General features: G+C 35.5%; 4 protein-coding genes and 3 non-coding genes across 8 annotated transcripts; 4 read left to right on the forward strand and 3 right to left on the reverse strand.

The window, feature by feature from the left end:
* The first annotated feature begins 176 nt into the window (after window positions 1-176).
* On the forward strand, window positions 177-10,564 carry LOC136349227 (ubiquitin-conjugating enzyme E2 R2). 2 transcript variants are annotated; one of them, XM_066300644.1, is made up of 5 exons: window positions 177-688; window positions 1,621-1,707; window positions 7,528-7,760; window positions 7,858-7,945; window positions 8,000-8,495. In XM_066300644.1, the coding sequence occupies exons 1-5, from the start codon at window positions 509-511 to the stop codon at window positions 8,057-8,059; spliced, it is 648 nt and encodes a 215-aa protein (XP_066156741.1). In that variant the 5' UTR covers window positions 177-508; the 3' UTR covers window positions 8,060-8,495. The 2 variants fall into 2 exon arrangements, with proteins under 2 accessions (XP_066156741.1, XP_066156731.1); XM_066300634.1 differs by lacking the exon at window positions 8,000-8,495 and adding an exon at window positions 8,502-10,564 and having other exon boundaries at window positions 181-688.
* On the reverse strand, window positions 5,634-7,471 carry LOC136349214 (chondroadherin-like). Its single transcript, XM_066300615.1, has 3 exons — window positions 6,883-7,471; window positions 5,974-6,281; window positions 5,634-5,920 (listed from the first exon to the last, which is right to left on the reverse strand). Exons 1-3 carry the CDS (start codon window positions 7,380-7,382, stop codon window positions 5,649-5,651), a joined length of 1,080 nt encoding a protein of 359 aa, XP_066156712.1. The 5' UTR covers window positions 7,383-7,471; the 3' UTR covers window positions 5,634-5,648.
* A 200-nt stretch (window positions 10,565-10,764) lies between the features above and the next one.
* Window positions 10,765-15,255, forward strand: Tmem214 (Transmembrane protein 214). Its single transcript, XM_066300556.1, has 7 exons — window positions 10,765-11,008; window positions 11,649-11,824; window positions 11,880-12,768; window positions 12,830-12,969; window positions 13,731-14,090; window positions 14,196-14,314; window positions 14,928-15,255. Exons 1-7 carry the CDS (start codon window positions 10,870-10,872, stop codon window positions 15,046-15,048), a joined length of 1,944 nt encoding a protein of 647 aa, XP_066156653.1. The 5' UTR covers window positions 10,765-10,869; the 3' UTR covers window positions 15,049-15,255.
* Window positions 15,256-15,683: 428 nt separating this feature from the next.
* On the reverse strand, window positions 15,684-15,801 carry LOC136350266 (U5 spliceosomal RNA). The gene has a single exon (XR_010734122.1). It is a non-coding gene; the product is annotated as a U5 spliceosomal RNA (small nuclear RNA).
* A 2,584-nt stretch (window positions 15,802-18,385) lies between these two features.
* LOC136350274 (U2 spliceosomal RNA) lies at window positions 18,386-18,576 on the reverse strand. The gene has a single exon (XR_010734130.1). It is a non-coding gene; the product is annotated as a U2 spliceosomal RNA (small nuclear RNA).
* A 329-nt stretch (window positions 18,577-18,905) lies between these two features.
* On the forward strand, window positions 18,906-24,512 carry LOC136345725 (uncharacterized). The gene is made up of 12 exons (XM_066294267.1): window positions 18,906-20,439; window positions 20,940-21,159; window positions 21,211-21,481; window positions 21,539-21,690; window positions 21,748-22,045; window positions 22,099-22,251; window positions 22,642-22,859; window positions 22,916-23,192; window positions 23,394-23,586; window positions 23,641-23,830; window positions 23,891-23,973; window positions 24,029-24,512. Exons 1-12 carry the CDS (start codon window positions 19,091-19,093, stop codon window positions 24,189-24,191), a joined length of 3,567 nt encoding a protein of 1,188 aa, XP_066150364.1. The 5' UTR covers window positions 18,906-19,090; the 3' UTR covers window positions 24,192-24,512.
* Window positions 24,513-24,676: 164 nt separating this feature from the next.
* LOC136350272 (U1 spliceosomal RNA) lies at window positions 24,677-24,837 on the forward strand. Its single transcript, XR_010734128.1, has one exon. It is a non-coding gene; the product is annotated as a U1 spliceosomal RNA (small nuclear RNA).
* Window positions 24,838-25,086: the final 249 nt, after the last annotated feature.

The raw sequence follows: 25,086 nt of genomic DNA on the forward strand, positions 1-25,086 counted from the left end.
TTCGAAGCATCACGATCGCACAAGAAATATGGCAACATCCAAATTTATTGACTTTTGAGAAAAGGAGAGAAACTCTCTCCAGCTGATTTTGACCATATTTCCTTTTTCAGAGCGAGAGAGATGACCTGTGCGCAACTATTGCCAACCAATAAAAGAGCAGAATCTCATATGGGTACGTCGACAAGTCGAGTGTTGCACTGTTGTAAGAAGTGCAAAGCGCTGGCTGGCTGTGGGTCGTCTCACAAAACTTCTTTGTTTTTGTTGATTATTTTTCCGTTTTTCGAATACTAGAACCCTCTCCCATCAAAACGGAACCCCAAAGTCTCATTTCCAGTGATAGAGAAAGCCCTGAAGCTAATCGTCGTGTTCCGTTTCCAGTTAAAGAAAAAATTGTCGGTGGTTAATGGCGTCATTGGAATTTGTTTGAGGGACAGTCAACAGTTCAAGTGAAATTGCGTTTTCAACGAGTCATCTTCTCGTGGGACAATCACTGTGATTGTGAGAGCAAATGGCAGCTCCGAGGGCGTCCAGTAGTGCGCTCCGCGCTTTGGCTGTGGAATACAAAAGCCTACAGGAGGAACCAGTTGAGGGGTTCCGTGTTAAACTTGTAGTTGAGGACAATCTTTTTGAATGGGAAGTCGCTATTTTCGGTCCCCCGGACACTTTGTATATGGGAGGATGTTTTAAGGTAAGCATATAACCAGTTTAAAACAACTTTTGACTTCAATGAAGTAAAAGATCTCTCAATAACTGCTTCTGTGTTATTATGGCATTGCTCCAATAGCTTCTTTGAAACTATATGAAAATAGAATTAACATTGAAAAATCCTTGGAATCCATGTTTTTGCAGGATAAGCATAATTATTTTGTGAGGTCATTGACTTGGGTATAAAATTCATAAAATCAAAGGGAGAGACAACATGATTTGACTCTAGAGGTAGAGTAAATGCTAAGTAAATGTGGCCAACTGGGTTGGGAAATAACAATTTTCTAATTTGGATTTACAAAATCTCTAAAGACTGTCATTAGACTTTAAATTTGTGGAACTCTAGAGTCAGAGATTAACTTTTAGATGAATATTATAAAGAGCATTATAATCTGCAAGAAATAAATATTATTATGTTTCCATTAACATTGTCAGTTTTTGCCATTGGTACTGAGTCTTTGAAAGAAGTTCAGTTGGATTTTTCTAAAAGTGCTAAACACCTTGGGCTTTACATAGATACATTTCTGCATTTTAGAGAACATGTTAAGAGAATTATTCAAGAGTCTCATGCAAGAATGAATTTGTAATATGCATATAAGAGTATTTTCAACTGAGGTATATGTGAGTGGGAGCCACTTGTCTTACCACTATGTTTGCATTACAATATTGTATTTTTTCCTTGTCTGAATGTTGTGGGTAAGACCAACTTTCAAATCATACAAAATAATTATAGATTTATCAGATACCAGGGATATCTGTAGGTATAATATATATTAGCCAAACTGCCCCAATTAAAGGAGTTAAATGCCCAATATTTTCAGAGATTGATTGTGAATTAAGAAACTCTGCTGAAATATACAAATTTTTTGGGTTTTGGGATTGAATATTTAATTTTTAATTATTTTTTTGTTTCAGGCAAGAATGAAATTCCCATCGGATTACCCATATTCACCCCCATCAATCAGATTCCTTACTAAAGTGTGGCATCCCAACGTATATGAGGTAAGTTTGCATTGTCTTGTCATGCATATCTTCAGGTTAAATCTCACAGCTAAGGTGAACTAACCTGGGCATAAAGAAAAATCTCCAATAGCAAATTTAAATACCATTGTTTTGCAACATTCTGTGTAAAGAACAATACTTTTTAAAATAATTATTATGATTAGTCAATACCCATAAATCTTTGAATCAGGTGATTATTCATATTGAATGTCTTATTATAGCTTTTAGATAATTGATGGAATCTATTGCGCATTTCTTCATAATTTACTACTTTTTTTTATTTTTAAATAATTTTCCAAAATTTTCTCTTCAGCTAAAAAATCAAGTAGTCTTGACTCTCTCTAGTTGATTTTTTCAAGTGGGAAGATTGCATTGCTTCATAATCAGCGGCTAAGTCTGATTTCAACACCGGTAGTTCTTCATTAGTTGGTCCAAGTACACATGGGAGTGTCAAGTTCAACTCGTTTGTTTCGATTTTTCTTCGATAGTGGAAAGAGGTCTTTCTTGGCTGCGCCTAAGTTTTCTCTCCAACCTTGGAGTGGCGCCAGCACAAATTAATTCGCAGCCAAACAAAAACTCCAAGATTTATGGAAGTTCAGAGACGGATTAGACCTGAATCTCATGACTCATGACGTCGAAATAGCCATCCGGTCCTGTTCATAAATAGCGCTTTTTGCCTATGAACATTTTACTCCGGGATTTAATAAAAAGCGAAGCTTCCTCCTTTGTGCCGGGACAGATAACTGTTCGTGTAGCTCCGGCTTTAGGTGGAGATCGAGATCAGGCCCGGCTGTAGCCGTTTAGTCTAGTCAAAGGAAGGGGGGTCATTAACATGTTGGGGAGTCGTTCACCGAGTGGGTCCGCCGTGGCCCAACAACTTGTCTTCGAAAAAGTTTGAAGAATGGGATCTGTCCTGTAGTGAACTGAAGAAGAGTTTATTTGCGATGTTAAAATAATGATCTTGAGGTAATAGCAAAGGCCAACGAATATAGGCTCAGAGCAACGAATGCGATGCTTTGATACATTTTTTGCGTTCTCTGAAAATCCAACTGGAGATTATGCTGAATCATAAGTCATCGAAATTTGTTTTATTTCCCCAACTTCAAAGGTGCAATACATTTTCAAATATATAATTTTATCTTTGCTATTGCGAAAGCACGTTTATTTTTTTGCAATTTATTCCTGATTTTCTTATTGGGCGTACAACCTTATTGTTTATCAATAATCAAATTTTAAACATTCATTTCCTAGAGAGGAAGGAGCACAACTATTGCGATTTTAAAGTAAACTAGAGCAAAGCCTCTACATTTAGGTATTTCAAGCCGTGTAGGTGTGTTTGGTTTATTTTCGAAGTTATTTCCGACTTTCTAAGTGTGTGCATATAGCATAGCCTCATCGTCTACCAATAACAAAATAAAAAAGTTCTTGGTGGAGCGGGGATTAGCGAGATTTTTGTAATTCTTAGGTGAACTGGAACCGAATCTTGGTAATTGCGTATTTTAAGTCACGCAAGCGCCTTTACTTTGTTGTAGTAGTTACTCCCGCTTTTCTGAATGGATGCATAACCTCAGCGTTTATCAATAATAAGATTCTAGTAAAGAAAGACAGAAAAATGTACTTGCTGATTTATAACTTGTGAATAATAATCCCAAGGTGCTACATTATCGATGATTTCTTTATGAGTTGTCATAAAAGAAGAGATTAATATCATGTTTAAAAAGAAGTAAATTGGACCAGTCAAATGTAATAAATGTGTAATGTATCCTTATGTTACGCTTATGTATGTATATCACAATTTTTTTGGTAATACACGAGGCATGGCTAGATTTTTTACCCACTTTCTTCAAATAAGAGTTACCCGGTATAATAAAACTTTCACCCCTTTTTTTTGTAGGAACTAGAGTTTAAGTACAATGGCGTTTCGTTAAGTGAATATACCTGCGATACCCCAGTGAAAGATCAATCTTGCTAGTCATTTAAATATTACGCTTTAAAAATACAGGTAATAAATGAGCCGATAATTGCCTCTTAGCCGTGGTACGCCTATGTGTGTTAGCGCTTAATTTTATTACTTAATACCTTTGCAAAACTTATAAACTTTTTCTTGGTCGAAGTGTCGCATTGACCTGAACTTCGTTAACCGAGTTCTTCATTTTTCCAATCCTTATTGAAGCGCATTATCATACAGTAAAATAAATTACTTCACAAAGTTGCTACTGAGTTTGCTTTTCGAAGATCCATTGGAAATGTAATAAATGCCGATGAGATTTAATCAGATTAAATACAACTTAAAAGTGATTTAGTCTTCAAGATTGCTTAGTTACTTAGTGTGTTGTCAATAAATATTCGGAGCTGCAAAAATCTGGGTTGTAAAAGTTTGTTACCTTCAACTCCGCCCAGAATTTATTACTCTTTTATTACTAATGTATTTATTTTCAACCACAAGTGTAATAATGACATGACTGACTTTATAAAATTTTACAAGCATCACTTTACTGTCCTTTACTTCTTGTCCTGATTATCCTGCTTGATGCGATGTATATTGATCACCAAATTGTATATTAGAAGGGCCTAACTCCTATTCGTTTAAATTGAACAAAATGAGACCAATTTAGTTATTTGTGGCCACAGACGGGGATATGGCCTTTTTTGATATTGCTGAGGACTTTTTAAGTCCTGTGAAAGTACTTTCTAGGATGTACACATTTCAGCCAAAATGGAACACATTACATAAATAATACTAAAATACATTTTTAACTGTTATTCAGAAATTCGTGGATGGAAGTATTTTTAGTGGAAATTTTTGTTGCTCTTGAGAGATTGTGTTGTTCTCAATCTCAAGACATTTTCCTTTCCGTAGTATAATACATTATTTGTGTATACTGATGAAAATAATTACACGAATGATTACTTTTCAGTATGGATGTAAAGTACCTAATGTTTGTTTTTGCTGAACTTATCAATTGCCTAATTTATTACTACGATTTATCAATATCTTATTACTGCATGAAGGAACTATGCGACGATGCAAGAATAAAGGCACACGAGCTATGCTAATTTATGTCGTTTTAGATGTCGAACTTATTATTTACCTCATCTTGATTACTATTGTGTTGATTTTTCGGCATAGAAGTTTCCCAACGTTTGATTGTGTTGTAGCCGAGATTCCAGCATTTCCTGTCGTTCTAAATTTCAAAAATTCCCTCGATTCAGGTGTCCGGAACTTTCAAACGTATATTTGGACAATAATTGCCCGCGTACATTTTTTGGCAGACTCCCCAGCGTCCTTGAACGTACTTGAACCTTTTGTTTCGCACACATTTCTTCTTTTTTAGCGGCCTTTGTTTGGGTTATTAACCGATTCCTATCACATTTTCGAATGTCGATATGGATTTGGTTTTGGGTTCGTGCCAGGCGGCGATAAGATGAACAATTTTTCTCCAGGGACACGAGGCTTTGGTGTGATGGGAGGGGGGGGGGGGGATGGACAGAATAGCAGACATTGCTGCACTCTTGATATATAAATTAATTGGAGTGAAAGTAGTCGAATTACCCCTGTACCGTTAAAGTACACAAGCGCGCTCGTTCGAGTTACAATTTATATGCAGATTTATATTTGAGAAAGTCCCAGCTATTGTGCAGCGTTAAAATAGTAATTATGTTTCTTAAATTTTGGTAATCTGAAGATTTCTAATAACTTTGCCGATTAGAAGTTGTATTAAGAATTCAATATCCGCAATTATCCTCCACGCTCAGGCATCGGCTGGAGTTTCCTTTGAGTCGCTTTTAATTTTCCTCTGCTGAATATTTTGTGGCGTTTATCTTTCGCATTATTCAAGGCAAAATCGATTTTCAACTCTCCATCGCCGGACGAACAGTCGCTTTATTGCCACTCAAAATTACTGACCGTTCAATAAAAAACGACATAAAAATAAAGAAATTTATTCAGAGAACACCTCGATTTCATCCTCGATCCTCTGATTGCTGTTTACCTCCTCGGCCTCCTTCCCCGCGTTGATGTCTTTAAGTCTCTTCTCGAAATCACTCATCTTTTTCTTGATTCTGTCAGCCGCGCAATGCATCTCCGAATAAAATAAATCCAATTTCCGGTCCTTCTCTTCAGCCCACTTCTGAACTTTCTCTAGGCATTTACAATCAAAGGGATTACCATCCATATGAGTCATTTCCGCCTTGATAATACTGCTCAAATTACCTGCAATTTATTTATCTTTTCGTTAAACATTTCCATTAGCTTTGGTATCTTACCATTAAGGCAGCGTATCTGATTGTGCTCAAGCCGTAAATCCTTCACGTTGACTTTCTCCAAAAGATCATCAGAGAAGTTTGTGATTTTGTTGTGGTCCAACCACAAGTTGTTGATGTTTTCAATACCCTCGAAGGCATTCTCTTCTATTTCCTTGATCTGGTTGTGGCTAAATATCAAATTTAAGGTCAATCTTACCTTCCCGTACCTCTTTTCTCCCTTAAGGTTGGGAAATGCCTTTGAGGGGATGGTTTCGAGGGAGTTATTTTGCATGGATATTCGGGTCAGGAGGGGCACTTGATAGAACCATCTGAAATGAATTTTCCGTGTAAAACTCCTGAATAAAGGAGGATTGAAATCGATGGAAAAATGGTGAAACAACGCTATAAGAAATTAGTTTATAGGAATTTGTAAAAAAAGTGGAGTAGTGGTATAAGAGTCCTACTAAATGCTTTAAAATTTGTGTTAAAAAAAAACTATTGGAAAAAAAGAACTTTAGTATGAATAACCATCCACATGAAACAGTGGCGTAGCAATTTGAGTTCAATTTTTCATCCATTATGAAGACTGAATTATTCAGTTCTCCATTTCATGACGTTTTTCAGATAATTCGTAGAATCAATTCTAGGAATTTATATGAAAATCTATTAATAGCAAGTGCATTACACTACGATTGTTTTTGCCCACGATGATCATTGACACACATTAAAAACTACTTTGCTGATGACGCCTCCATTGAGTATGACAATTCTCCATGCATTATGGTTAATTGCGGATCGATTTGTCTTTGTTTAGAGTTTCAGCAAAGGTCAGATATATACAAGCGATATTTAATCATAAAAGCACAAATCATTGTTCTTATTTCCTTCTATACTGAAATGACGACTGATATTGATAACTATTATTCCTACCTTTTGTTCCACTCGCTTATAACATTATCCGCCAGATTAATAGTTAGTAAATTGGGCAGGCTGGTCAAGGCATCATCCCTTATCAACTTTATTTGGTTCTGACTCAAATCCAGAATGGAAATTCTAAGATTGTTGAACACTCCCTCTGCAATTTCTTCCAAGCAGTTGCCCTTGAGACTGAGCCTTCTTAGCATGGGTAGATTCTTGAAGGCTCCAGCCTCAATGGTTTTAAGTTTGCACTTTTCAATGGTAAGCTCATCCAAGTCTTCAATGTCGCTCACAGAGCCCTCTTTCAGCACTGGAATTGATTGTTCTATAAACTCCAGGTGGTCGTAAATTTGGTCGGGGAGTTCAGTTTTAAGGGTGGATGCTTCAACGATTGCCCTGCTGAACTTGAGGGTGAACACGCTGTAGCCTTTGAACTCGACATTTTTGAACGTAGGAGACGATTTGACCAGTGCCAAAGTCACCAAAACAATTAATAAAGTTTTAAGAGGCATGTTTTCAATGATGTTGGTCAAATGTGATCACTGGGCGAAATTTATATATTGTGTTTTGCAAAAGGTTATCTCTTCGGGGATAACCTTTTCTGAAAGAATTCTTAACAACAATAATTGATACGAAGTAAGAAAAATCCTTTCCCAGAATGGAGATTTGTGCATTAGTATATTGCACCCCCCCGTGGATGACCCGCAATCGGGAGAACTGCCCTGTGAGCGTTGGAATCCCACACAGAACGTCAGAACCATCCTGCTTTCGGTCATCTCTCTGCTGAATGAGCCAAACACATTCAGTCCCGCCAATGTGGACGCATCTGTGATGTATCGGCGCTGGCGCGAGTCTAAGGGACGGGACAAGGAGTACGAGAATATCATCAGGTAGGTTAAATCTGCTCTTTGCTCCCTTCTAATCTCTATCATCTTCTCTTTACCTTTAACCTCGTCCTCATTGTGACATAAATATATATTTAATTAGGAAACAAGCGATGGCAGCTAGAGCCGAAGCTGAGAGGGATGGTATTCAAGTTCCTCTCACGTTAGAAGATTATTGCATAAAAACGCAGGTTAGTTTCGGAGTGTTTTTCATTGTGATTCTGGTAGATTTTAGAATATTCCAGTTATCTACAGCGATCGACAAAAAGTACGCACTAGATGGGATTTTTCTTTATTTGAATTGAGCAGAAAAATTTAATTTTGATAAAAGTTTGTGCATTAAAAAATACAAATAATATTGTTTGCATTTGTTAATCCTCTCTGAAACGAAACTGGTATATTAAATTTGTTTTATTTTCTATATGGGGTAAACCATTGAAAAAAAAAACGAAAAAATGTTTTATGGAAAAAAACTTAAAACTTCATTGTTGAGTTTATCTTTTAATTTTAAACCATTTTACATAGTACATGTCTTCTCTAAAACTAAAAATAAACGCACTCTATTCATAATCCGTTTTCAACATTTTCGAATCTCCCCTGTATGAAATGAGATAAACAAAGTTTGTAAACTACGTTTTGAGTTTGCGGCAATACACAAAGTTTTACCAAAAATAAAAATTTTCCATCAATAAAAAAAACCGCATGCTGCGTAGTTTCTGCCGGTCGCTGTAGGATATTTCGTATTAGGTGAAGCCGAGTAATTCGGAGTCGCAGGTGGAAATGACAGATTTCTACGATGACGACTACGACGAAGACTACGACGATGCGTCGGACGGCTCCGAATATGGGGAAGGCGACGACAACGACAGCGGAAACGGCGAATTGTGATAACGTCGCATCTGCGACCGCCAACTTGTACATTTCGTATTTTTTATATGTGTAATTAGCAACTCGGTACTCATCATCATAAATTCTCCAAAGCCCCCATCAACTTCGGGTTTTGCCGAAATAGGAGCAAATCTGCGTTTTATTGAATGGAATTTGTGGTGTAGAGTAAACATTGCTGACTCAGATCTAGTGTTTATGACAGGATTGTTTGTGTTAAAGCCACCTGAAGTGAGGGAAGAAGCTTGAAATACCCGTGGAGTGATTTCGTCAAGGGTGCTTCAAATCGAACAAACTGGCCTGGATGTACGGGCAGCGGTGTTTCTTTCTTTCTGAAATTTATTTAAAAAGGGACATTTTACCAAAGCTCAGGTGTTTTGACATCCAGAATTAGACTGCAAGGTGTTGTTTGGTTGGTCCAGCGGGAAAAGGTAACAATTTTATTTTTGCGCGGGCGCATGGGAGTTCCAAAAATCAATATAACATATGGTGGACAACAAAAAATCATAATGAAGCGACTAAAATTGACTTAAAACGCTTTTTGGGCTGATAATTTGTTTCTAATTTTTTTCGGTTGGTCTGTGGTTTTTGGTTTATATTAATTAACGCATTGGAAAACGCGCTGGAAAAATTTGGATTCAGTATGAACTTTTATGGTGTGTTAACGGTTTCGACGTGACCTCAAGCCGCTGTCAAAATGCGGATTCAATATAGCCAATAAAAACAATAATGCGTAACTAAAAATAAAAATCATAGGGATATTGCCATCAGCGATCTTTTTAAATTCTGATAGCGTCTTGAATTGAGTCAAAAAACACCCTTCTAAGTCAATTTTAAGATTACTGGGAGAATTTTTTTAAATTCGAATTGTTAGTTATCGTCCATACACCCAAGCCAGTGAACAACAATAACGAATTTGGGAATGCAAAAACGTCATGTCAAGTACCACAAAGTAACTGCCAATACCGACTCAAATGAAGCGCACGCGCTGTTTCTCTATTGAAAGCCTTTGTCGACGTGGTACGTTAGCTGTTTTAGGTTTCGGTTCTACCAGTTGCATCATTTTTATATTACTCCAATTTTCCTGATTAACAAATCTCATTACAAAACAAAAACAGTTCAAAATGTCGGCCACTTTGTCGCACGTTGTTAGGGCTTTTTGATGACACGAACTCTATAACACTCCATGGAATATCTTCAGATGCTGTCAAAGTAAGTTCAACATGGTCACCGTCGACTTAATATCTTCGAAACGGAATCGAATATTCTGGGATTAGGTATTAGTTGTGCAGTGGCATATTGATATCATTTCACAACGTCTGTGACTCATTATCAATTTCCATTCATTTTGACGATTATAAACGAATTTGCCACTTTCAGTTAATATTAATAATTTTCACCTGTAAATACTGAATAAGTAAGTGTATTAGAAAAGTTGTGTATTAGAGTTAAGGTTAATGTGAAAGTATGTTCTCGCATCATCTATTCTTTCTAATTGCATTAATTGTTTATAATGGAGTACTTTGTATTCAATATAGCCGCCAGAAACACAGTCACTTGTCAACGTTACAGTAATGTTTGATTCTTCGAGCTTGGTTCCAGCAGCCATATTGTAATATTCTAGAATCCTCTTACAAGCAATATAAATAACACAAAAAGAAATTAAATTTCATGTATTTTTATTGTAACAACAATTGATCGTTTTATGTGTGTCGTCTGACGTCAATTCAAAAAGAGCAGGCACTAAAGGATTCGTAAAGTACTTGTGAAGCTACTTATTTAATGCATCGTATTCGTAGAAGTAATCGTGTTATAAAATGCATGAACCGCTGTAGTGAAAGTTCTTTATTTTTGATGGTTAAAGTTGACTAATGGTTCAGTTTATACCTCCTAATGAAGACTTTGAATAAATGTTTTAAGATTAATTTTGTTTTTCTTTGTTCCCCTTCGTGGCTCTTTGAAACTATTTTAAAAAATTAAATGAAAGCTAATCTGACTGACCACACCGGATTTTATGGAGAACGGAACGTTTAGAACTGTATTTCTTCCATTATCAACGCAACAAAAGCCCCTAAAAATGACGTGGAAGGACGTTTCACGTCACGTCATCGAATTGTTTCGGTTTAACCAGTTTTGAGGTTACCCTTCACTTTTAGTTTAGTGTCCAACATTTGTCTGATTATTCCTCATTTTCTCGTTACGTTTGAGATATTTCTTTAACTGGAAAATCATGTCTGGACAGTGGGAAGTCGTTCGAGGCAAAAACGACAAGCGTAGTAAGCTTCCAGTTCCTAAAGAGAACAATAAACAGCCCGACTTCAAAGGAAAGAAAAGTAACATCTTGAATGGAGTCAGAATTGAGGACGTTTGTGAGTATTTATCCTCTAAATTGCTGTGAGTTGCCCCCTTTGGTCATGGGTGATGATTCCTATGGATTGTGAAGGATTTCTGAAGATTATGAATTAATTTCCTCTTCTCTTGATACATGGTTATCTTTTGTGGAGTAATCAAGACTGGGGTTTTGAGTTTGGACCACTTATACTACAAAATATAGATAACGTATTGCACATTTTTCAAGCTAATCTATAATTTTCAATTGCTCTTGTGGTGTGGTGCACTAATATTTGATTTTTAAATGACATATCTAGTGTTTTGAGATTTTTAGATTTTAAAATTTTAAAATAATTGAGTTTAAACCTCCTATAAGTACCTTAAAATGTTGCGGTTTCAAAGTAAACATGATCTTATGAACTTTATGTTATATGTTTGACATCTTGTAATCAATGGAGGGGAGTACCTCTTGTACTAACTATTTCTTAATCCGCATTTGATGTTTTCTCATTTTAAGTTATTTCCAATGCTTTAGTCACTTTGTATAGCAGCCATATACTCCCAAATCTTCTATCCTTAATAGAGCATTAACAGTAGATATAATTCTCTTAATTTGATGCAGTGATTTTTAACAATGTTCCTGTGCATTCAAATTCTTTACTTATATAATCTTTACAGTACCAAAGTCTCAGGTTAAGAACCTCTACTCAGGAAAACCAGCCAATAAAGAAAACAAACCCCATGAAAAAACTAAACATATTGAGACCAAGAAACCTGAAAAAAAGTCTAGCAAACCACTTGCAGAGCCTCCCAAGCCTAAACCTCCAAAATCCATTGAAGCTGGTCTACTTTCTGTAAGTCTTAAATTTTCCTCTAAAATTTTATCTATGAAAAACTGACAAATTTTAGATCACCACTGAAGAGTTCAATTTAATTTACAACCGCTCAAAAAATGCCTTCCCTGACACCCCAATTGTATGGCTCAAAGAGCTCACACAATTTTTAAATCAAAAAATCCCTATTGAGATTCAAGATCCTGTGTTTTCAAACAAACCCTTAGGATACCCATTAAGTGTTATGCCTTCAAACTTAAAGGCAATCATAGAGAAAGCTATTAAGGAGGCTGGAAAGAGCAACAGTCAGGTGTATTTTGATATAGCTCTAACTTCAATGGTTACTGATCTAAGTAAAGGGCTTCCAGCCATTGGTTATAGATTTTTCCTGCAGTACATTGCCTTAAATGAGCCAAAACTTGTAACTGAAAATTTATCCAAACATGTCTCTCTAAGGAACTCTTACCAAAATCGAGCAAATGTTGCCTTATCCATATTGTGGGCTGTAGGTCATGTTGGGGTAAATGATTTCCATTGTGGTTTAAAAGTGTTTGAGGACTTAAAGTTGCCTTTGCTTGAAATGAAGAGTTACTCTAAATATATTATTAAATACCTCTTGGAATTGACTAGTAGGGACCATAAAGCACCTCTAACCAAAGACCAATATCTTCTAATCCTTGATACAATATTTTCCAATAAAAAGAATTTCCCCTTAGAGCTCCAAAAAGACTTAGTGCAAAACATTCCCAAATTAAACCAGCTGTTGTTAAACAACAAAAGAGAGAATTTCCATGGAGTTGTAGAGTCCCTGATCAAAAGGCTCAACCAGAACACTAAAGCATATCAAAATTGCCTTTGTCAAGTGCTTGTAGAGATTTTTACGAAAGACCAAACAACTTTAAATGCATGGAATAAGATTTATGCAAGAAACCTGCTTTCCAGTGCAGTATTACTTAAATATTTAAGTAAGTATACCGTAAAAGTGTAATTTTTCCGTTTTGGAATGTAATTGATGAGCGTTTTCAGCCAGGAATTCCGGCAATCTTAAACCTGCCTTGAGGAATTCCTTGAAGGATTTGTTGTTAAGCTTTTCCAGCATAAATGAGGAGTTATCAGGAAGGAAAAAGAAGGATGAAGGGCTGAAAGAGGCCATTGAGGCTGTGAAGGTAAGTTTTTTTTTAATCTAATAAATAAATTTCTGAGTTTGAGAAATAAATGAAGTTGTAGTACACTTAAATAACCAATACATAAAACTACGAATTTCTTAAAATTTGCGGCTTGATTTCTCGTGGAAATTGTTCCAGGAAGTATTTTCCGCGTTTGCGATACATTGAACCATAGGTCTATTTAAATTTATCAAAAATATAATTTTCGTTATCCCTAGCGTTTCAAATGATGGAAATGCCATCCCTATATTTCAGTGTGGTTTAATACTTTGAATTTTTAATAAACTTTTTAGAATAACGATAATTTAACATTAAATTCATTTTAACAAAAAATGAGGTGCCTTCTAAGCCTAGTACGAACAAAAATAGTACAATTATTGTTTTTGATGCGAGGAACTTGCGCTTTTAAATTAGTTGTACAGATGCAAAGCGAAAACCCCTTTCTGCTTCTCCACGAACTGTTACATTGCGCGCGCAACATGATTCAAAGCTTCTGCGCGTTCGAAATTGTAGAATTACGATTGTGGGGCGAAAACGAACGGACAAGACGATCGATAATTTGTAAATACACGCTTTAGCTTTCATGTTTTTAACGTGGCAAAACTTAAAAACCCGATAAATTTTACATTTGTGACTAAACAAACATCCACGAAATGGTTTCTAAAAAGGAGAGGAAACAGCAGGCACATTTGGTAATTACCGTCAATATAGCTCTATTTGTAAGCTCAGGGAGCATTTTCACCTAAATCTAAACTTTTTAGGAAGCCAAAGAACAAAAGCAGACCAAGCCGAAATCCCGCGGACTATGTAGAGCCGTTTTATCCTCATTTATCATCGCTTTCAGCATGACAGTGCTTTTTGAACCCTTTATCAATCTAGACAGGCCAAAGAGCGACTTGTGTTTATTCCGTTTAAGCGGAAAAGTGCAACAAGCTGCCCTTTGGGTTGACTCCAAGCTAGAGCAAAGTATTCCTGATAGTTACGGACAGGTGAAACAGGTTGCCGAGCCTTATGGTGTTCTGTCCAGTGATTTGGTAAAGATAGGAATTAATGCTTTGGAGACAGCACGAGGCAACTGGAAGGGTTTCATCAATGAGAAATATCCACTGGCTGTTGCTTCGGTAAGTTAGATTAATAAAAAAAGTGAAATCTTTAGAATTTTAAATACTTTCACAATTTTTGCTGCTTCATTGACTGTCTTGGTAAAGGTTTTAATTGATTTGCAGATTGACCATTATGCTCCAGGCTTACTGGATAACACAAAAGAAGTCTTAACTAGGGCTCTCCAGTTGTCAGTACATTACTACCGCACTGCAGTGGACTATTTGAAGAAGGAAGTTTTTGTGTGAGTACTTTATTTGATAACTAGTAATATGAACAAATTAATGTTATCAAAGCTAAAACTTGTAAACACGCATTTTATGCTAAATTTAAAATGCATTATCTCATTAAATATTATCTTTCCTGAGACTAACATACTTTTAAGTACTTCGTGATGATCTTGTAAATAGATTTATGATGGTTTTGTTTTCAATTGCTTGAATAATGTAGAGAAAAACATTGGTAATCTAAGATTTAAATTAGATTGTCTCAAGGTTATCTGCAAATTTTCTACAAAAATATTTTATTTAAAAAGAAATACTAATAAGCCTTAAAATTGTAATTATGGATTTTAAATCTTTTTAAGAAAATTTATTTTATGAAATATCATTGGAGGAATGTAGTAATCTGGAAACAAACTTTCTAAGAAAAACGGATCATTCCTATGTAGATATTTTTTATTTTGATTTCATTGGAAATAAATTATTCATTTCTTAAATATAGATATGTGATTGTGATCACCAAATTTTTTCTCTTTTGTTTCAAGCAGTTGTTCCTTATTTATGCCCAGAAAATCATTTGCTCTTAGAAAATAGTCTATAATGAAAATGTTTTATAATTAAACAATGTTTTTACAGTGGTCAACTGTCTCCTGAAAATATCCAAAGAATAGTAGTGGGAGCCTACAATACCACCTCTGAGAAGGCTGTGGAATACTACCACTGGGTATATCAAAAAGTCCAGACTACCATCAAATAACTCCTGAGGCAATGTTAGGTTTCTTTTAAATTCTTTTTTTACCAATTTTTCCGAGTCTTAGATACTGGATATTTCATTTAATTTTAGGATAAATACTGGTATATGTGGGGTGTATTATACTTCCTAAGTGATTCAATGCATTTTGTTTTACAGCAACTAATTTATTTAGTGTATTGTTAAAGTTGAAATAAATTTTTTTAACAAAAATTGTATTTTTGTTCTCGACCAAATTTGACCTAAACGCAAATTACTATCTTAACCACCCAGTCCAATGTGGCAATAAAAATTTTCAAATTTTTAGACTTGGGGTAGGGCTCGGGAAAATAAAACGGGTTAATCACCTTTATTGCCAGACGGAATTTTTGCCTTGCGTTGGGTATTATCGAAATATCCTCAACAGGACTGCGTTAGACTTCGTGTAGAACTTGTTGTCCATGTTAACATCCACCCAATCCTGCAGATCATCAAAGGTGTTCCTCAAGGCAAAAGCGCAGGTACGGAGCGAATTTTATTACAAGGACACCGCTGACAATTACGGAACTTGCATGATCCCTAATGCGCTAGCTTTCTGCTAACATTCTTTCGTAACTACGAATCCCCCATAACGCAACGTGTTTAATTTGATTTTAATAACAAACCCAGCTAAAGCCGGGTTAAGAAAAATTAATTCTGACCCATTTATGTTGACCCTCTCCACGGAAATCTTTAGTAAAAGGCGAAAGATTTATTCGCTTTGAAGAGAGTCCAGGGTAACTGCTAAGCCCTTAACCCGTCAATATTCAATTGGCAAATTCTCTCGCGTAAGGAAGCTTACTACACGTGGCGCCATCTTTTCGGACTCGCACTTATGCAACTGTGGAATCATTTACGAACCTGTCAAAAAATAAGTAATCATTCATACTAATATATGACGTAATGAAAAGTATAGATCACAAATTTATTCAAATTAAGGCCATTAAAATCAATGTTTTTGGATATAATTTTTAAATCGGGGCAAGCTGACGTCCCTATTCCCAGACATCGATACAAAATATATATATAATACTATCTGACAATGTAGTTGAGCACCACGTAGTACTTCCTTAGGTCATTAAGTACTCCTTTTCTAGATACAGTGGTGGACAAAAGTATTGGTACAGCATACATTTTTTGAAATGGAGCCTTATATCTCATAAATAAGGATATTTATCATACGGATGTTACATTCTACCTTCAATCTTTAACTATATTTCTGATATAAACATTTTAAACACTAATATGGAAAATATTTTATTGCAAACACAAGATCAATTCGTAATTTTAGGGCGATAAAATTATTAGAATTCCTGATACTTTCTTCCAAGTATTTTTTACTCTGGCTGGATTGGAAAAAAAAAATTACAAAGCATTGATTATATTTGTGGCACTGAATATCAAATGCAAAATATTCGGTTGGAAATCAGTCTGCATTGTAGATTGTTGTTCGTAATAAAATAGGTCGTAAAAGTAAAGAAATCAGAGTTCGAACGAAAAATAATTCTTAATTTACATCCATATGGAAAATCATATTCCGAAATAGCAAAAAGTCGTTTTACAGCCCGGAATGTTATCAAACGATTTAAAAACTGCAGTGGTTTTAAAAATACGCTACGATTTGCTCGGCCACCAAAGTCGTCAGCCAGAGAAGAGACATATTATTAAACAGATTAAGGTGAATCATGCTTCATTTCAAAAATTATATCTACATTAAAATACCATTAAGATAAAGACGTTTTTGCGAGAACTGTTCGAAGAGTGTTGCATCGAGCCGGTTACAGAGCTAGAATTGCTAGAACACAATATTTCACTCAAATTAATCAGAAAAAGCGGTTACATTTTTCAAATCAATAAGTCAATCAAATGAGTTCTGGGAAAAAGCTTTGGTTTATTTAAAAATTTTACAGAATAATTTAAGATAAAGTACTGAAAAGCTGAATATAGTTAATGATTGCTACTCCCAACAAGAAAACTATCTAAAGCACACGGCTTATATCGTTAAATAATGGATAATTAACCGGGTTCTCCATCGATTAACCGCGCCCCCTCAGCAACCAGACATGAATCCGATCGAGAATTTAAAGACAAAAAAACGAATCGGATCGCACCATTTTTCAAATAAGAACAGAAAACCTTCAATAGAATTTTATAAGTGAAGAATTTACTCGAAAATTAATCTACAAAGACTTCAGGTGATAAAAAGGAAAGGTCTACCGACAAAGTATTTTAGCAACATTTTTTATTTCGTTAAGCCAATACCTTTATCCCCGTAAAATTGCGTTACTCTTATTTGCAATAAAATATTTTCCACATTAGCATTAAAATTTTATTATCAGATATAAAGTTGAAGGTGAATCGTATAATGTACCATCCATATAATACATTTTTTATTTATGAAATTAAGGCTCAAAAAATACATGCTGTGCCAATACTTTTGTCCACGACCATATATCGATAGAATTTTGAGAATGGGAGAATCCGCCATATGCATGTATACAGGGTGTCCCACAAGTGTTTCATTATATTTCAGTGGGTAATAGTACATTGAAAAATAATATGACTCCCTATATAAACCATATTCCAATAATGCTTCATTAAGAAGATACAGGGTGTTAAACTTAAAACACACCTGGAATATTTCAACGTATCACAGTATCAATGAACAGGCGAGCTCAATTATGTATTGAACAAAATGGCCACCAATTTGAACAATTTCTATAATGTTATAGCAAATAAATAATATTTAAAACAAACTTAATATTATTAAAACCATTTAGAGAATATCGTGCATATAGACGGTATTCAATTTTTTACTGGCAAACGATATGTCGGACGAAAAAGAGTCGAGCATTTTTCTTCTAAATGAAATTAAACTTCTAAAAATAATTTTTATTTTGATAAAAAGCAGTGGCGCACCATGTTTTTCTTTAAAAATGTGCTGAGAGGTGTCCGTACGCACGTCACTGGTGAAACGAAAAATAGCCTTTTACATAAATAAATGCGTCTACATTAACTCTCAAAACATGCCAAATTTCACTTACATATCTCAAACGGTTTTGAATATATCAATAAAAATTAGATTTTTTAAGTAAAGTTTAACACCCTGTATCTTCTTAATGAAGCATTATTGGAATATGGTTTATATAGGGAGTCATTATTTTTCAATGTACTGTACACTCACTGAAATATAATGAAACACTTGTGGGACACCCTGTATACAAAGCGAAAAGGACCAAATCATAAATTTTTGCCATAAAATTTCCGCGTTTCCGCATTGGAAATGACCCACAAACTAAAATTGTAAATGCTATTTTTCGATTACTTTAAATGGGCCGATCCCAGCGGTACTGCAATACTGGGCCAACCCGTGACAGAGGTGGAGCAAGCCCCTAACCTCCGTCAGTTTCCAAAAATCAGTTTAATATACTGGCCCCGCATGCGGGGCGTATCAGATATTAAGCTGATAAGAACAGATACTACACTTTGATCTTAGCCAAAAGGCCGAGAAGCGATGCCTATGCCTGTCTTTCGATACCAATTCAATTCGGGTCTTTTTCGGACCAACGTGCACTATACAAAGTGCTGCCCTCTCTCGTGACGAGACTGAAATTTAACCCCTTACGATGAAAATGAAACGTAATTCATATGGCGCCGACAAAGGGAAGCATCAAAATACCATATATTACATAAGACCAATAAACTATATGAAGGTAGCAAGAAAACTCAAAATTCCATGAATTTTGTAATGAGAGTATTTTCTTTATTCCTACTATTTGAAAATATTTTCCTTGCTGTTTTCTATCGTTTACATTTCCTTTTTGTAATTTCTACCTATACCTAAAACCTTTTAATTCGAGCAAGCAACCAGACATACTCCATTTACTCCGTTCTTCAAACGTTTTCGATGATATAACCCCACATTCTCATCTATTGTGAATACTCTTGTGAAATTTGTTTTAAAATTTATTTTTGCCCTTTTTTGACTATATATTCTCAAAAACCCACAATATTAACTAAATTATTCAGAATGTTGTCTTTAAAACGCGTGAACCAACCGTTGGTTTCCTACTGCCACCATAATTTTCAGGCGTGTTCAAGAAACTTTTCTTCCAGATACAGGAGTTGTGATATGGAAAATAAAAGTGAAAAGCTTTTATTAAGCAACGAAAAGAGGCTTCAGGCTGTTGAAGAGTTTGCCAAAACTAATTTAAGTAGTAGTTTATTTCAAAAGAGCTCATACGCATATAAGGCAAATCTAGAATGTAATGAAATTAAAGCAAATTGTTTGGAAAAAAATTATTCAAGGCATGTATTGAGCCACAAGAAAATGAGCAACTCTAAAAATTTAGTTCCTTTAAATTTAAAGGACTTTGACTATATTGCAAATTCCATAGTTCAATTAAATAATGGTCTGGGAAATGGAGACAAAGCCTTGGGAAACCCTTATATAAATCTTATAAAAACAGCTATGTTAGCCAAGAGTTGTGTTTCAGAGAAGGGAGGAATAGGATTAAAGGCAAATTTGAACAATAAACTCTTAACTAAATATCAAAGCATTTTACACAACCAAAGCTTACACTTAAGTACATTGGCAAAAAATAAAAGTTTTTCTCAGAGAAAGCTTTTACATAGAACACTAGTTACAAAACATGAGAATATTGAAAACCCAATAGAAGAAATTAGGGAGGAGCCATTTATACAACATGAAAATGATATAAATTTACTTAATAAAATTGATCCAAAAAGATCAAATCAATGCCAGGTTTCTACAGAGGTTAAAGTGGAACACATAGCTGAATTGCGACATGTGTTCAAGCTGTTCCCGACGCCAAAAAACACTCTCCATAATTTCTATTCAATTCTGTGTAATGAGCTTAAAGACACATCCTTAAAATTAGAGCCCTTGTATAAATCTATGCCTAAGAATAATGCAGTGCCCTGGACATGTATTTACAACTTAAAATGGCCAGAAAATGTTAGAGTTATTGCTTTAGCTAGAACTAAAAAAGATGCAAGTAAAATGGCAGCTGCCAAAGCTTTGGAAGTGCTTCAGAAGCTAGGGCGACTATCCCCAGAAGGGATGCCGCTGATCTATCAAAGAGAAGATATTAAAAAGCTGAAGAAGCAGAAGCAGACTGTTGTGAATTTGAATACCTGCACTGTCAAAAACTTGGAAAATATAATTCAAGTGTTTAATAACGATATGAAAGATGTGGTTGAGCGAGTGAATTATCAGGAATACTTGGAGGATGAGTTAGAGAAAGATGCATTAGTTGAGGGGTCAGATTCAGTGAGATTTACAGAGAAGCCCTGGTTTTTGGGGACCGATTTGTATTTGGCTAGGGAGAAGATTGTGCTACCCATATCAAAATACAAGTAAGTATTGATTTTGCAGCAATACATGAGATTTAATATTAAATGTTTGTGATGGTAGTTTTTATATTAAAATGGAAAAATAGACATCGCAATTGCTTTGAAAGTCAGAGATATGGCAGGAAATTCCAAATATTAGCTCAGTGACTCCAGCTAGGATTTTTTAATTGTGTTTGAACTGAAAAGAAAAACATTTTCAACACTGATTTTTGTCCACATAACTTGTTTTAAGACTTTTATTAAATGTGGAAAGTTGGTCCTTTAATTGCCTGGAAATGATTAGTGTACCAAGGCGGTGTCAAAGAAACTTAATTGCAAGTTTTTTTAGTCACCTGAGGCATGATTTTTTTCATAAATTTTCGGCTATGGGAAGACCAGTTGCGCCTGCTTTTTTATTAAATTATTAACTTTCCCTTTTTAATTAATGAGTTGTGTGATAAATTGACTTTAACCCAATTTATGTCACCAATGTTAACTTTAAATTTCCTGTTGACTGTTTTCAGAAACGACTTTATACAACTTATCTTAAAGAACAACATTGTAATCGTGAAGGGCGAGCCAGGCTGCGGCAAATCGTCAAGAATCCCTCAATACGTTCTTGAGTCATGGCTCGAAGAAGTTTCGGTTGAAAACAATAACTCTTGCCGTATCGCTGTCACTCAACCGAGGCGCATAGCGGCTATCTCTCTTTCAGAACGAGTGGCTAATGAAAGAGACGAGCAGGTCCGTATACCAAATACCTCTATTTTTCAATCAATCACACTCAATTTGCAGTTGGGGGAAGTAGTGGGCTACCAAGTGCGTTTAAAATCTAATTTTCAACAGAGGACTGGACGTATCTTGTACTGTACCACTGGAATTTTGTTGCGGCATTTGCAGAGCGACCCTAATCTTTCAAAATTCACTCACGTTGTGCTTGATGAGGCCCATGAGAGGGACGTCAACACTGACTTATTAATGAACCTCCTAAAAAGGGCTTTAAGAGAGAGTGACAGTCTTAAGTTGGTGATCATGAGTGCCACCATCGATGCCGAAGCCTTTTCTAGTGCGTTTGAGTCTTATCCTTTGCATTCCAATCCATTTTTTAACCTGCATTTTGCAGAGTATTTTGATGGGGCCCCGATATTAAGCGTACCAGGCTTCACTTTTCCGGTTAAAAAACACTTTTTGGACGACATTGGTTTGGATCTTCTAAAAACCACAAAAGCATGTGCACAGAATGCGCCTCAGATTATCCATGAGGATGTGGTGCAGGTAATCTAATTCGGCTTTAACTCGCACTGATTGATGATTAAATTACTCTTTTTGAAGCTTATCAAACACATCCATAAAAATAAACCCGAAGGTGCGATTCTAGTGTTTCTGCCTGGCTGGGAGGATTTGAGCAAAGTACAGAGACTCCTGAACTTTTCTAATGATGCAGTGGTTTATTTCCTTCATTCAAAACTCAAAGACTCAGAGCAATATAAAATCTTCTCAAAACCTCCTCCAGGCATCCGAAAAATTATCCTCGCAACGAATATAGCTGAGACTTCCATTACAATCGATGATGTGGTTTATGTGATCGATACGGGAGCTCACAAGGATATGATCTTTGATTTTAATAAGGGTGAGCAGAAATAGAGGGTAATGGAAGGAGATACTGACTTTTGAGTATTGAAGGTATTAATGTGATCGATATGGCATGGATATCGCAGGCCAGCGCCAATCAAAGGGCCGGAAGGGCGGGCAGGTGTGCCCCTGGAGAAGCCTACTATTTGTACACCAAGGACAGGTACGAAAAGATGCCCAAGTATTCTGCACCAAAAATATTGAGTAAGTTTTCTCTGGGAGTATTTAAAATATTCGTCTTTTTTATGTAAAAGATTTGTTAATTTTAGTTATACATATAAAATCCTAAAATTCTGGCTCTGGTAAATTATGACTTTGACAATGCAAAAGTGTATTTAGTATTTTTGCAAATGCCCGACACTGGCAGAAAATTTAGAATGTTCTGAAACACTTTCATTGCTGGTATAAAATTTTTGAAGTCACAGAACCGATAATTTTTTTTTAATCTAAATATTCCGGTCCTGATAACTCTTCATTTAAAGAAGGCGTTACGGTATTAACGATTTAAGTTTTATAGGTTCAATGAGCCACTTCAAGTAGACAAATTCAGTTTTAGAAATTTGGAACCAGAAATTTAAAATTTTAGTTTTTCAGACACATCTCTAACCAAAGTGGTCCTTGATTCGAAAGTTTTCACCGATAACATGCAGGCTAGCGAGTTCATGGAGAGCTTGATAACCCCGCCTGAAAGGGCAGCAGTGGGTAAAGCCGTAGAGGAGCTTAAGCAACTCGACTTACTGGATGAGCATGAAAAGTTAACCCCTCTAGGGAGAACTTTGGTTAATTTCCAGTTGGAACCATGTCTTGCCAAGGTTAGGTAGTTTTATTGCCTAGCCGTAAATATTCTTCATCAATTTAAATTCTTCAGGCAATGGTGAATGGAGTTATCTTCAAATGCGCTACCCCAATCCTGGACATCGTGACTTTGTTTTCTGCAGAAGCAGAAATTTTCGGTTCTTTAAGTCTGATTGCGAAAGACGAAATTAAAAAGGTCAAGTCTCAATACTCTAAGAACTCCGATCACTTGGCTTTAATGAGGATTTATGAAAAGTGGTTTGAATTGACTGAAGAAAGAGACAGTTACACTGCAGAGCGCTTTTGTAAGCAGAGCAATTTGGTGCCTTATAAATTGGAGTTTATTCGCAGTGAGTATTTGTCTATACATATTAGACATAAGGTAAATTTCTAACTCAATTTGATATTTGGTGCATTTATCTCCATGCTCATTGGTCAAGTTCGGTCATTGTATATTAACAATTATACAGGAGAAAACATCTGCTATTTATGAAGAATTAAGATTTCTGATAATGATGTATCTTCGAATGCTCATCATAAGTTCTTTTTAGAGCTCAAAGACGTTCACTTTGAGTATTTGAACAAAGGTCTTAGCCACTCAATGTCGATTTCGGATCAATATTCCGATAACGATGAGTTGGTGAAAGCGGTTCTTTACTCGGGTACTGGAAAAGTGTTGGAGCATCGCAATTGGGACATAGTTAAAAATCGACTTAAAACCAATGTCAATGTATTGGTCACAAGGCAAGGATTTTCTCTTTAAAAGCTTTGAGAAATTTTAAATTTTGGTACCTTTAGGAACAACCACAAAGCCTCTATTTCCTCGGAGAGCGTGAATTTCAAGAGGCAAAAGTTTCCCTCCAATTTCTTGGTGTATATCCAAGAGACTCGGTCTAATGTCAGAAGAGCAACAATAGTTCGAGAATGCAGTTTAGTCTCTGCAGTTTCTCTAATGTTGTTTAGTAGAGGAGAATTGGAAATCATTCAGGTTCTTTTTGTTACAGGAATTTCAGAGAAACAATAAATTATAATTTTTAACCGATTTTAGCCTAGAACCGAGGATAACGTAGAAGAAAATTTAGTGATTGTAGGGATTAAGAACACGAAGTTGCAGTTCTTATGTGATCGACGGTATTAAAATAGTTTTAACAAAAAGCTTAGGTAGTGAATTGTGCTTTATTTGCAGCGAAGCCGAACTTTTAATGGAGTGTAAAAAAGGGATCCAAAAGTCATACCATTATCTCGTTCACCAGCTCACTTATGTGGGTGAGGAAATCCCTGAATTTCTCGCAAAATGGGATCAAATTCTCGGCAGTTTGCATGCTATTCTAGAAGATAATAGTGTGTAAAGACATTGTTTTTAAAGTTAAAAAAAAAAAAAGTTAATTTTTTTTCCTTATTATCCATATATACACGCATCTGTGATGTAGACTTTAAGAAATATTGTTCTTATTTCTGGCTAAGAATCGACTGTTAAAATAGGATTGAATTGGATTGATTAAGACATGTGTTGTTTTTGGAAAACGGTCTCAACTTTAAGAAATTGTTAAAATTTGAAATAAAATAAGACAATGGGAAAGTGACTCCACCTCAAATTAATAGTAATAAATAGTACAATAACCAGCCTGATGTAGGATTTTTAATAAGTAATATATAATTTCAAGTTTTCACATTTTGCATCATAAACTATTCCTCATAATTTTCAGACATGTTTAAGAAATGTTGAGAAGCGCTCTATGTTCAGACATAATCACATATAGATGGCGCCACAAGAGCACTATGCTAGACACAGAAAAACTCCGTTATTGAAATTTGGGCAAAAACAAGAAGAAGCATACTTACCTGGCGTAGGGGTTACCGTGATCAAAAAGGCGGTTCCCCAGGGTGAGGCCTTCCCATTGCACTACGGTTGGGCTGACCCCTGCGATTATCCCTAATGTGGATAACTCGGGCGCGAAATTTTTGGTAGCCGGGACTGCGTACGCGCTGTCCCGTTCTAAACGAAATAAAAACGAAGTTTGTTCTACATTGTAGATATGTACCACTCAATAAAACCTGAACGAGTGAACATCAGGACCTGCCAATAGCACATCAAAAAGGCCTTATTCACTCAGTAAGATAAAGGGTTTACATGTCTGGAATTAAACTGTTTAGGCTCAGGATTAATAACTAAAATGTTCGCATATAAATGTTTTGCTGCTGATGGTATTTTTTTCAAAGAATATTTAACTCAGATTCACCTGT

This window comes from Euwallacea fornicatus, chromosome 2, assembly GCF_040115645.1.
Source record: "Euwallacea fornicatus isolate EFF26 chromosome 2, ASM4011564v1, whole genome shotgun sequence".
Lineage (NCBI taxonomy): Eukaryota > Metazoa > Arthropoda > Insecta > Coleoptera > Curculionidae > Euwallacea > Euwallacea fornicatus.

Excerpts from the sequence above, each read along its gene's own strand:
- LOC136349214 (XM_066300615.1), bottom strand. The coding sequence starts at position 7,382 with ATGCCTCTTAAAACTTTATTAATTGTTTTGGTGACTTTGGCACTGGTC. Across the intron at positions 6,282-6,882 it reads ATAAGCGAGTGGAACAAAAG|ATGGTTCTATCAAGTGCCCC; the intron begins GTAGGAATAATA and ends AATTCATTTCAG. Across the intron at positions 5,921-5,973 it reads TCAGATACGCTGCCTTAATG|GTAATTTGAGCAGTATTATC; the intron begins GTAAGATACCAA and ends AATAAATTGCAG.
- LOC136349227 (XM_066300634.1), top strand. The coding sequence starts at position 509 with ATGGCAGCTCCGAGGGCGTCCAGTAGTGCGCTCCGCGCTTTGGCTGTG. Across the intron at positions 1,708-7,527 it reads GGCATCCCAACGTATATGAG|AATGGAGATTTGTGCATTAG; the intron begins GTAAGTTTGCAT and ends ATCCTTTCCCAG. Across the intron at positions 7,946-8,501 it reads ATTATTGCATAAAAACGCAG|GTGAAGCCGAGTAATTCGGA; the intron begins GTTAGTTTCGGA and ends ATTTCGTATTAG.
- Tmem214 (XM_066300556.1), top strand. The coding sequence starts at position 10,870 with ATGTCTGGACAGTGGGAAGTCGTTCGAGGCAAAAACGACAAGCGTAGT. Across the intron at positions 14,091-14,195 it reads ATCCACTGGCTGTTGCTTCG|ATTGACCATTATGCTCCAGG; the intron begins GTAAGTTAGATT and ends ATTGATTTGCAG. Across the intron at positions 14,315-14,927 it reads TTGAAGAAGGAAGTTTTTGT|TGGTCAACTGTCTCCTGAAA; the intron begins GTGAGTACTTTA and ends ATGTTTTTACAG.
- LOC136345725 (XM_066294267.1), top strand. The coding sequence starts at position 19,091 with ATGTTGTCTTTAAAACGCGTGAACCAACCGTTGGTTTCCTACTGCCAC. Across the intron at positions 20,440-20,939 it reads CTACCCATATCAAAATACAA|AAACGACTTTATACAACTTA; the intron begins GTAAGTATTGAT and ends GACTGTTTTCAG. Across the intron at positions 21,482-21,538 it reads CGATGCCGAAGCCTTTTCTA|AGTATTTTGATGGGGCCCCG; the intron begins GTGCGTTTGAGT and ends TGCATTTTGCAG.